Source organism: Nannobrachium achirus, assembly GCF_963921795.1.
Source record: "Nannobrachium achirus genome assembly, chromosome: 3".
In the NCBI taxonomy this organism is placed as follows: Eukaryota; Metazoa; Chordata; class Actinopteri; order Myctophiformes; family Myctophidae; genus Nannobrachium; species Nannobrachium achirus.
In genome coordinates, this window is record NC_137812.1 from 27,330,499 (window position 1) to 27,343,259 (window position 12,761).

Genomic DNA, 12,761 nt, shown 5'->3' on the forward strand with positions numbered 1-12,761 from the left:
ATCAACTGGCTTCATCGGGACTTAATTTATTCGTGAATACATTTTCTCTATTGACTTGAATGGGAAAATGCAAAAATGTAGGCTAACTGTTCCCAAATATGGAGATGACTGACATCATATAGATAGATGTCTTACGTCATCAACCACATGAGACTGACTCAGTATGTCCATATGGGAGAGTGTTTTCTGCTGGTGTTTCAGTCCGAGTGTATCAAAGGGTGCGTTCGGAAATGCGCACCGGGTGTGTGCTCAGTGTAGTGAGTGCCTAAACCCAACCCTAATCCTAACCCTAACCTCAGTAAAACTATGCCTAAACTCAACCCTAACAACACCCGGTGTGCATTTCCGAGCGCACTGAAACACCAGCAGAAAACACTCTCCCATGTCCATATACGGGAATTCCAAGTATTGGGCTTAATGTTGATGACGTCAGGGATCTCCATAAAGGGCATAAAAGTGTCAAGGACAGAATGGTTAGCACCACTCAAATGCAAAGGGACAAGGACTGACAGATAGAGATATCCATATGGGCATGAAAGGGACAAATGGTAAGACGAAATACATTTCCGAGCGGATTCCTTGTGACTCGCGTTAGGATAACCACACTTGCAATTTCCCAGAATTGCATCTTTCTAGTTCCTTTCATAGCCATTGCCATGCAACATGCCATGCCATCTATCTCTAACCTAATGCATAAACTAATGTAATAACCTGATATAGCCAATCTATTCTATTAGGTAACACAGCTTAATTTAATAATTTCTATTAACTTCACAATTCAACTTAACCATCTCTTAAAACCGTAACATAACAAGGTCCACAACCACTGTAACCATTAAAAATGTAATTCTCCTTCTGGGAATCAAACCAATTATCATTGCCATTATAGGCACCCACCAACAAACGCATCATTACACCACATTGCAAATTAAGGGTCATGTGTTTTTTAAATGTTTTACATAAACCCATTTGTAGACGTGTCTGAGTGACTATAATGCCTGCGACATTGTATTTGAACTGGGGACCACCCAGCACCCACCCTGACAAGCACTTGGCGTTATAGGAGTTGAAGCATTATATTTAGTTTGACTAGGTTCCACAGATAAATATTGTGAAAATAGCTGATCTACTGTACTGTACATGCTCAAAACACAGCTATTTTCAAAATATTTCCCTGTTTCTCAGGTAATAGCTTGTGCCAAATTGTATAGTATAGTATAGTATAGTATAGTTTGTTGATTATATTTGGCACAGTAGCACAGTAGTAGTAATTATTATTTTTGCTGTATTAAAAAGGTTTTGTATGTCCTTAAATTGTCACTTAAGAAATGTGCAGATGTATGTTGGTTTGTTTACTGTTGAGTGAGAAAACAATGTTGCACATTAAGCAAATCATTTGCGGAACCCGCCCAAATGATTAATGATCTGATTTACTTCACATTCAACTGCATTGTCCTCAGTGTGAAGTCGATCGGATGTACAGTTCTTGAGATATCATATTGAAAAGAGCCGATTCTATGAACTTATACAGATGATGGTAATCACAGACAGAGACAACATTAATTGAACTGAACACTTTTTATAGTCAATGTCACAAGAAATGTGTATATTATTTAATGGGATGACAGTATAGAAACAAATTTATTCTATAATACCAATACACACTAAACACAACGTTTTAACTTACATATTACATGTTTACAAAATAATGCTATATAAAAAGGTACATTTTTACACCTGGGGCCTCTAAAAAGTCTCTCCCTCCATGGCATGTAAACCTTGATTCTTTCCTGACACCTTATATTAATAGAAAATGATCCCTTTCAGTTTTCCTCATCACTTCCTTTGTTCAGTTATACAGTGCTTTCTCTGTCTGAGCCCTGACTATTACGACTGGGCTGGTTACTTCTGCTGCTTTTGTGATGTTTGTCGTCACTGTCGTCCGAGTCATTCTCGTGATCATCCGAGTAGTGGTCATTGTCGTCTGAGTAGTTGTGGTCATCTCCGTGGCCAGCCTCCTCTCCATCAGCGCTGCTTGGGTCATCTTCTTCATTCTTGCTGGATTCAAATTTGTCCCTCTCCTCTGAACCTGTTTCGGAGTCTTCGTCATCCAAGTAGACTTTTCTGAATTGAACAGGAATATAGCCCATATCTGGCTCCTCCTTGTCACTAAAATATCAAAAGAAGTAAGTCATTAGAGCATTCAGCTATCTAATTAGGAGCACTTACAAAATAAACAATTTGCAAGCAATCTGCAGCTGGATGGTAGATTGTTGTCATCTGAAAGGAATGAAGCTTATTCCTTTAGCGCCTTTCAAAGCAGAGTCAAAGATACGTATGATTATCATATACAAATTATAGAACTAGACCAGTGCACTGGACTACTCGGGTTGGGAGTTGAGAATGCCTGCCGCAGCCCATTATACCTGTTTTCAGAGTACTCACTGTACCGTTTTATAAGAACCCAGTGTAGTACTCGTTACCACAGTGATACTTTAGAAAGGGTTTGCAGCCTATTCGGGTTGTTCAAGTCAGGAACAATGCAGGGCAGGAATGTTCTGTATGCCGCGCCGTTTACCGTTGTACTTGTAGTCAGACTCAAGAGTACCCCATGTACCCGTTGTACTCTTACAACTGATACAAAGTGTACTCTGACAATGGGTACAGTGCTTACAAAAAAAAAAAAAAAAAAAAAAAAAGACAATATATTAAACATTCATGTGTTCTACAACATTTTCTATTATGGGAGAGTAGAGATAGGGATTTTGATGGGATGGTATTTTACCAGTGTGTTAGCAAAAAAGGTACCTTTGTTTAGATTCAGTGGAGAGGGAGCTCTTGCGGGCAGGTGAATGGCTGCCTGGACGCAGGGACTTGGGCACCTTGCTGCTGATAAAGTCCTCACTCAGGCCACAGCTACGCAGGGCATCTGTGTATCGCTTCTCAGCCGCTAGTTTGGCATTCCTCTGTATCAGAACACACAGACACAGACACTTGTCATAATGCTATGTTCAAACCTACAGCATCTCCAAAGCTTTAAAGGTAGCCTATAAAAAGCAAGTTTTGCACACCTACAAAGGCAACAGGTGGCAAAGTTTTACTGGGAATAACAACATTTCAGTGTGTTAGACCATCATATGGCTATATTTTGGGAACCAAAGAGAGAGACCATCTTTATAGGATGTCTAACCTACAGTAGACCAATCAGGTCACACAAAAATCTAACATCACTCTTTTAAGGTGACTCTCATATGAATAAAAATCAAACCTCGGTTCGAGGTGAAGCGGTGAACTTTTATTCTATGTGTTCTAGAGTTATGAATCTGACCGGGAGGGACACTACACACATATTCTGGACGTACAGGACAGATAAAGCCTATTCATTCTAAACTGAAATGGCCATATATGGACATGGGACACACATTTTGCTTTTTGAAAAAGCCTATTCATTCTGGACTGATATTCTGGACGTACTGGACAGAAAAAACCTGTTCATTCTGGCCTGGAGTGACCATATATGGACATGAGGTGACATACATTGTGTTTTTGAAAAACCCTGTTCATTCTGGACTGAGATCACCATATATGGAAATTAAACACACATTTTGTTTTTGAAAAAACCTGTTCATTCTGAACTGAAATGACCATATATGGGCGTGGGACACACAAAGCCACTCATAGGAAGCGGTTTTCACCGCTTCAAAAATAGAGAACCTGATGAAGGTCTAACACAGTGGTTCTCAACCTTTTCAGGCCGTGACCACCAAACTAATCATATTTTAACTGAAACCCACAAAGGTCCAGGGCCTCACCTGTGCAACCTGCTCCAATAGCAGAGGTCTCCCCTTTACCCTCTCCTGGATCTCTTTGATCTCCTGCTGGTACTCCCTCTGGCGCAGAAGGTCTTGTTTCCTGTATAATATATACAGTACATACTATCATCAATCAAACGACAACAGTCTTCCTTCAAAACCCTACAAGGAACATTACACAGCTATAACAACCAAAAGAGGGTGGGTGTGTGTGTGTGTGTGTGTGTGTGTGTGTGTGTGTGTGTGTGTGTGTGTGTGTGTGTGTGTGTGTGTGTGCGTGTGCGTGCGTGCGTGCGTGCGTGCGTGCCTGCCAGTAGTCCTCAGAAGTACCAGTAATTTGATTAACATTCAAAATACTTGTAAAATGAAGCTAGTAATTCTGGCATTCTTAGTTTCAACTACATTTTATGCTGTATATCTTCATATACAGGCAGTTAAAAGGGCAACATGGTTAAAATAGTATGTATGACACCAGGTCTTAGATCTCACAGTTCATAAAACAGAACAAACTAATAAAGATCTTGTCCCTGTTTCTCTGGTGCTAAAACAAGTAGAACAGAAATTTTGATTAGTAAAAAGCTAATGTATGAAAAGTAATTGATGTATTTTTAAATAAATAAAAAACATCCCAAATATATCTTGATACAATTACATCTGAAATCTAAAGTAGTAGTTACTGTGCGGTAACAATACATTTGCAGGGTTGAACAGTATAGGCCGGGGGCCAATTCTGAAATTGGCACAAATTGGTACCACCCAAGGTGACCGTAAGTTTTTTACATTTTCGTCTTCGTACATGTCTCTAGTTTACATTTTGGTATGATAACTCTTCCAATCGCCCAGCTTATTGACAGTTATCACTCCCTAAACAAACCAATATCCATATGAAACAGTGATGAGTATATAGTGTGGTACGATGTGTACTTCCGTAGGATTTTTGTGCTAAAATAGATTTTATAGATCCTGGTTCTATAGAGTCCAAACTATGAGAAAATGATGGATGTCAACTTTTCCGGACCCCCGCCCCCTTTCTGGGGGTCATCTAGTTTGGGGCCTCCCAGAACAGTACGCCAGCCAGTTAATGTCCAATTTTCTTAATATTAGGGTTGTTTTGTAGGTTTTAAAACATTCTGAGTTCATTTATTACAATTTTGAAGCAGCCAGAATAACCTTTCTGACATTTGGTTTGGGTCTTTCCTCACCTGGGACCCCCCAGATGGACCCCTGTGCCTATCTCAGTACTCGCTCTGCTCCTGCTCCAGAACAATGTCATATTAGATCATAATTGAATAAATGTTTTTGTTGCTGGACTCTGAAAACAAAAATGAGTAGTAGCAAATACCAGGGGTCTTCCACAGGGGCTTCGGGACCCCTAGGGGGTCCTCAGAGTTACTACATAGTGTACTTCTAATGATTTTTTTGTGTAACTTTATTTTTTTACTGCTATGGCTTTTATAGGGACCAAACTGTCAGAAAATGATGGGTGTCAGATTTTCCCAACCCCTGCCCCTTTTCTGGGTGGTCATCTATTTTAGGACATTGCAGAACAGTATGCCAGCCAGTTAATGTCCAATTTTCTTAATATTAGAGTTGTTTTGAAGGTTTTAAAACATTCTAAGTTCATCTATTGCACTTTTGAAGCAGCCAGAATAACCTTTCTGACTTTTGATGGGGGTCTTTCCTCACCTGGGACTCCCGGAATGACTCCTGAGCCTATCTCAGAACTCATTACAGTCCTTGCTCTGCTCCTGCTCCAGAACAGTGTCAAATTAGATCATAATTGAAGCATAAAAGCTTTTGTAGCTGGGCTCTGACAACAAAAATGAGTAGCTAATACCAGGGGTCTTCCACAGGAGGTCTGGGACCCCCAGGTGTCCTCAGAGTTACTACAGGGGGCCAGCCAAATGACTATTCCAGTTTTGGCCCTATTCTTGCAACCAGTTCTGCAATTTGCTAACTATTTTTGATTAATATTAGAAACTGTTAGTTTTATGCATCCTGGGTTTATGTAGTGTACCTGATGGTTTATTAGTATTCTCAGTATTATTTACTAGATGCCTCAGCGCCAATTCTTTGCCATCTGACCAGTGATGTATATCGGTGTACAGATGTACAGATCCATGTACTGACATCATACCCTTCATGGAGATCCCTGTCTGTAGAACCAGCCACACAGATATGGGCTGTCTTGGCCAGCTGTCTTGGCCATATATGGATTCTGTTAGTGTGGTATGTGGCCAATGTGGCCTCCATATATGGGCATTCCCATATGAAGTCTTGGCCATATATGGATTCTGTTAGTGTGGTATGTGGCCAATGTGGCCTCCATATATGGGCATTCCCATATGAAGTCCTGTTAGATATGGGCTTAATATTGAAGACATCAAGGAACTCAAGGGATTCTGTTAGTGTGCCATCACAGTGAAGCCAGAGTGTGATGTCAGAGCGGGCACGCAACATGTCCCCACACACACACACACACACACACACACACACACACACACACACACACACACACACACACACACACACACACACACACACACACACACACACACACACACACACACACACACACACACACACACACACACACACACACACACACACACCTTGTCATACATCTTGAATGTATGACCTCAGCATGAAAGGCTGGATTGGGGTATGTCCCTGTGACAAACTATTATCATGTCCACTGTCCAGGGGTACTTGTCCATCAAGCTGCCTCACTGAAACAGGACATAGACTCCTGCCCTATGAGCCTCAGGGCTGGGCAAGGCTTACTTATTTCCATCAACATTGGAGTAATTGGAGCACTTTGGTCCAACAACCCTGCATCTGTGATAATGCAGGGTAATGGGATGGGATTTCAGTCAAAGAACTTGGAGCTGCACTGCTACCACATATCATCCATGCCAGCTACATCACAATGCAGTATAAATGATACTTGACAAATTGCCCTGAGCTTCCACCAATTGAAGAAAATGGATGGAATTCAGAGAGTGGAGGGTATTTTCCAGTCAGATGTCTTGGCTGACTGGGAGGTTGGGGTGACCAGAGATTTGGCTGGCCCCCTGTAGTAACTCTGAGGACACCTGGGGGTCCCAGACCCCCTGTGGAAGACCCCTGGTATTAGCTACTCATTTTTGTTGTCAGAGCCCAGCTACAAAAGCTTTTATGCTTCAATTATGATCTAATTTGACACTGTTCTGGAGCAGGAGCAGAGCAAGGACTGTAATGAGTACTGAGATAGGCTCAGGAGTCATTCCGGACCCCCACCAAAAGTCAGAAAGGTTATTCTGGCTGCTTCAAAAGTGCAATAGATGAACTTAGAATGTTTTAAAACCTTCAAAACAACTCTAATATTATGAAAATTGGACATTAACTGGCTGGCATACTGTTCTGCAATGTCCTAAAATAGATGACCACCCAGAAAAGGGGCAGGGGTTGGGAAAATCTGACACCCATCATTTTCTGACAGTTTGGTCCCTATAAAAGCCAAAGCAGTAAAAAAAATAAAGTTACGCAAAAAAATAATTAGAAGTACACTATGTAGTAACTCTGAGGACCCCCTAGGGGTCCCGAAGCCCCTGTGGAAGACCCCTGGTATTTGCTACTACTCATTTTTGTTTTCAGAGTCCAGCAACAAAAACATTTATTCAATTATGATCTAATATGACATTGTTCTGGAGCAGGAGCAGAGCGAGTACTGAGATAGGCACAGGGGTCCATCTGGGGGGTCCCAGGTGAGGAAAGACCCAAACCAAATGTCAGAAAGGTTATTCTGGCTGCTTCAAAATTGTAATAAATGAACACAGAATGTTTTAAAACCTACAAAACAACCCTAATATTAAGAAAATTGGACATTAACTGGCTGGCGTACTGTTCTGGGAGGCCCCAAACTAGATGACCCCCAGAAAGGGGGCGGGGGTCCGGAAAAGTTGACATCCATCATTTTCTCATAGTTTGGACTCTATAGAACCAGGATCTATAAAATCTATTTTAGCACAAAAATCCTACGGAAGTACACATCGTACCACACTATATACTCATCACTGTTTCATATGGATATTGGTTTGTTTAGGGAGTGATAACTGTCAATAAGCTGGGCGATTGGAAGAGTTATCATACCAAAATGTAAACTAGAGACATGTACGAAGACGAAAATGTAAAAAACTTACGGTCACCTTGGGTGGTACCAATTTGTGCCAATTTCAGAATTGGCCCCCGGCCTAAGTAATGGTCTGTCTTGTGTTTTGGATTACCTGAACTCTTTGAGTTTGGTCTGGTTGGTCTGCGATAGCGCCAGGTGGGGATCGTTGGCCTGCGCACGCTTCAGCACTACCTTCTGCAGGTTCCTCTCCTTTTGCTTCCGTTTCTCTCGCCATTTCTCCTCATCTTCCTCTGCCTTCTTCCTCTGCTCAAGCACCTTTCTACTCAAGGAGACAATCAAGTCACTGATGGTGGAAGACGTGTGGACAAGGGACTTTGAGGAGACTTGAGGACTTGATCAACTATGGGGTATAAACAGGGTAGGAGGCTGTTGTAGGAGGAGGTTTGGGTCAAGTGCTAAACGGGAAATGAGTTCCAGAGAGATTTACAGTATCCATTGTAGAATTAAATTAAATAAACAACTTTGACAGTCAATGTGTCTAAATGGACCACGTGGGTTCTGAGGCTCTGACTAGCTCATCTATCTAGGGTGCTGTGACCCATCGGTATCCTATAATGGTACCTCACAGCCTCTTGGCGCTTTTTGGCGGCGTCTGTGACTTTTCCTGGGAGGAGCTCCAGGCTTCCTGAGAGAGAAGAACAGAGACTAGAATTGGGTGTCCGGGCCGGCCCGGGCCACCGCGCCAACCGGGGGCTTGTCAGACCTTTTTCAATGTCAGCCAGAATACGTTCGCGGTGTGAGGAGATCTGTGACGTCCTTAATTGGAAGGGTTCACACGCGGTCACAGGTTTCACCTCCTTCCGGCTTTCCAGTTGCTTCTGGAAGCGCCTGTAACTGGTGTCAAAGTCTGGTACCTCTGTATTAATCTTTGGCCTGTGGGAGCTGTTTTCGTCGGCCGGGGAGGCTGTCTTCCGTTCACTGAGTCGTTGTGCAAGCATGCTAGGTGGCATAGATGAGCTGCTGAGCATCTCCTTAGCTCTCATTTGCATCTTGATGGCACGATACAGCTGTTCCTCCTTCATCTGATCCCCAGTCGCTGCCTCATACACAGCCTTGGGCACAGGTTTAGCCCTGAAGGGCTTCACTGTCTCCTGGTCAGAGGGCTGGAGGTGACGGAGCTGCTCCTCTCTCTGCTCCCTCTTCAGGCGCTCCCGTTCCAGGAAGCTGAACGGCTTCTGGACTGTTGCGCGCCGCTCACACGCAGAATGGCGCCGCTTCTCGTCCCGCTCCCGGAGCTCTTCGTAAAGTGGCAGGCGAACATGCGCAGGCAAGGGGCTGGCACGGAACTTTCGCTGGCACTCTGTAAGCTCCTCCAATTGCTTGCGCAGCTCTGCATTCTCGTGTTCTATCTCCGAGCGGGTCTTGAAGCCACGTCGGTGCCTCTCTGCTTCGCGCATGGTCATGTGGAAGGGTTCTGGGACGGTGACCCTGTGTCTCAACTCTTTATGTCCCTGCTTCTTCTTGCCCCTCCCTTTGGTCCTCATGCTGTCTGATGGCAGGCTCTGGAGTGAGGTGGAAGATGGTTGGCGATCTCGCTGTGACAACTTAAAGTCCTTCCACATGTTCTTGATGTGATCTTTTGGAGCGAACAGCAGGTCTTTATCCACTTCTTTAGTGTTGGCTTCCTCCTCATCGGATGAGGAGGAGAGTCCAGAGCCTCTGTGGAGCTCTATAGCTGAGTGGAACTTCCTCAGTCCATGTGATGCTGCTGGGCTGCCCTTAACCCAGGGTAGTCTAGTGAGAAACACATTCTGCTGTTACCCAATGATGATTCCTTTTTCACAATATAGAGAATTAGAATATCACCACAAATGTAAAGCTGATAAGACTTTTAAAATGCCTACATTCAAAGGAACAAATAACTGTGCTATCCTGCATGCCTGCCAAAAGTAACTCATAATAATACTATCTAAAGTTACTAGCAATCATTTGACAGGCCTTTGCAATAACCATAACAAAACATTACATTTTGAATAACATGAATATGTGTACCATGTTGTATGGAATCCAATTTTTTAAAATGTATATACCAGTTTTTATAATGCATTTGCATTGCAGATAATGTTGTTTATAAATGTCACAAAGGCCAGGATTGTGATGAACCCCACAGGAATTATGTATGTACAATGTATGTCCCTTCAAATGAAGTAATGTCAGTAAAGCCTACCGGTCACGGAATTCAATTTCATATGAATCATATGAAATTGAATTTTACCAGGCTAATAATGTCATGTTATACAGTGATATTATCATGAGAAATATCAAAACACCTCGCCCCAGTCTCCACTGCTGCATCCAGGGGAGCAGCCGTGGATGTAAGCTGCAGATTCTTGCGGTACATGGCCTCCAGTTCAGCCATGGTCCTCAGATGGGCCTTCTTAAGCTCCTCCAGCTTGCTGTAGTACTCCTCGTTGGAGAAGAATATCTCACGCAGGTCCAGATGATCCCCAGTTACCCTGCAGTCCTTGATCGTGAGGGGGCTACTGTCCCTCCTTCCAGAAGATTCCCTATCGCCAAACTCGGAGCCAGAGTCCTCGTACTCCATCTGAAAAGAAGGTGAAGTTTTAAGCCTGATTTAAGAAGATCTACAAGCTCACAATCATGCATTGTGATGCGACGCATTTTGAGGTTGTAGAGCAACAGATCATGTTCATGCAGAGTTCCATAACTCAGTCTTTCTCAAATGGGGGTACGTGTACCCTGGATACGTGGAGGTACTTGAGGAAAAACTGGAAAATGGGAATGTGTATTTTACTGTTATGGTTAATGATAAAACATTGACCGAGTTTGTGTGAACCTGCTCATGATTTCTAAAACAAATTACATCAATTACTTGACTAATAGTAACTTTTATTGAATAGAAAGCAATGTTTATTTTTCCATTATGCTGTTTTTGATGTCAATTTTCCTGTAGTCAGGTAGCCTGGCGGGGCCCGACGTCATACTGCGTTCACTCACTCATTCCTTCCCCAGTATAACTGTTATACTGGGGAAGGAATGAGTGAGTGAACGCAGTATGACGTCGGGCCCCGCCAGGCTAGTAGTCAGGGCCCAGGGGAAGTGGGTACTTGGCTTAGGAAATCAGTGTAAGGGGGTAATGCAGCCAAAAAAGATTGAAAACCACTGCCATAACTGATAGCAGTAGGCTACATTTTGTGAGACTCTTAATCCCTGTTTGATCCCTGTTAGGGGGATTCTTGCCCTACTCCCTCCGTAATGAGGTTTAAATGCAGAGTTCAGTTGCGCTCCATTTGTGGTGATTCTGATTCACTCTGTGTCTGTTACTAGTAGAGATGTACCGATACCATTTCTTCCTTACCGATCAATACCTATCCGATACCAGTGTGTAATTTAAACAAATCAAGGACAGCGGTTCTCACAGTGGGTTCCAAATGGACCCTTACTTACGGGTCTGTCATTCTGTGTGTACAAGTGTACACTCTCAGAGTTATGGTGGTCCTTGAAATTAAGTAGTTTGAGAGCCACAGATCTTGGAATACAAGCATTTTAGGCGGTATCGGCAGTTGCTCCGATACTGGCATCGTAACAACTCTAGTTACTAGGGGTCAACTCTGGTTACTAGGGGTCATCATGAGGAAGCAAACTGCCACCAGAAAGACCAGAATGGTCTCCCTAACCACCAAATCCTCCTGCAGCAGAAGCAGATCAGTCCTTCCTGGCACACTGTGTAATTACAAATGACTCCTCTCTGGGTCTAAGCCTATTATCCCCCCTGCGACTGCAGTTAGTTCAGCCATATGGTGGAGCACACAGGGTGTCTGTCGCAAAGAAAGACATGCTACATCAGATGTCTGCCTCCATCTCTGCTCCAATTATCATTAGTTGTTGACTAGACAGCTTAAGGTCTTCCTCAGGGGTCCAGGCATTTTAAACAGCCGAGAACCATTTGTAACAGGAGTGAATGGCATCAGAGCAGCATTGCTGTCCACAGGGAAATTAAGCATCTGGGATTATGATACCACTGTGTGACGTATAATAATCTAGTCAAGGTAGGAGGCCAGAAATAGTGAAGACAACATAATATACAGGTCAAATCACTTCCAAGTCCAACACATGCAGGTCGGCCTGGAAACTGACAATAACAGTTAAACACTGTAAAACAAGTTGAGAACGTTCCTACTTGATGTTTGTAGGGAATTAGGCGCGTTGCAGCATTCAAAAAGTAAAAAAATTAAAGTTGTCAGTCAACTAAAGCCTAATTTAAATTATACTCCGTAGTGCCACTGCCATAACGGGGTCGATTGCCGAAAAGAAATGATCTTCAGGCGATCATTCAAGCGACGTTGACAGCTTGAAAATCAGTTCTTGTCGACAAGCGACACCATTGCGCACTCACCTGACACCACACTGAGCGATTTCTCATTCACTGTCTGGATTGACTGTACTATTTTGTCGCTCACCTCTCTCTGGAAGAAGTCCAGGTTGTGCCTCATGCTGTGTCCTGGTGTGACGGGACATGGCCCACATGGCACGGCTCGCTCACGCTCGTATAAAGCCACCGGCGCTTTGGTGTGCGGATCCACCGGGGTTTTTAAACACGACGTGACCAACACATTTGTCCGATGCGCGCTGGCCATAGTTTCTCTGCGACTTGATTTCGTTTTCGAAACTGTTGCTTGGCTATTATCTTCTTGTCGCTTGCTGAGGAACATCTAGATTCAAGATTCAACAACAGCAGTTAAAGAGCAGAAGGTCCTTGGCAACGGCAGCGACGCGATGCGTGGTTGTGAAGGAAACGATCGACTGTGACAGGA

General features: G+C 43.3%; 1 protein-coding gene across 1 annotated transcript; it reads right to left on the reverse strand.

The window, feature by feature from the left end:
• Positions 1 to 1,853: 1,853 nt before the first annotated feature.
• On the reverse strand, positions 1,854 to 12,584 carry fam161a (FAM161 centrosomal protein A; the record flags this gene model as incomplete). The annotated part of the gene is made up of 7 exons (XM_080722478.1): positions 1,854 to 2,169; positions 2,809 to 2,966; positions 3,813 to 3,912; positions 8,078 to 8,245; positions 8,548 to 9,720; positions 10,257 to 10,531; positions 12,408 to 12,584. 7 exons carry the CDS (start codon positions 12,582 to 12,584, stop codon positions 1,854 to 1,856), a joined length of 2,367 nt encoding a protein of 788 aa, XP_080578604.1.
• Positions 12,585 to 12,761: the final 177 nt, after the last annotated feature.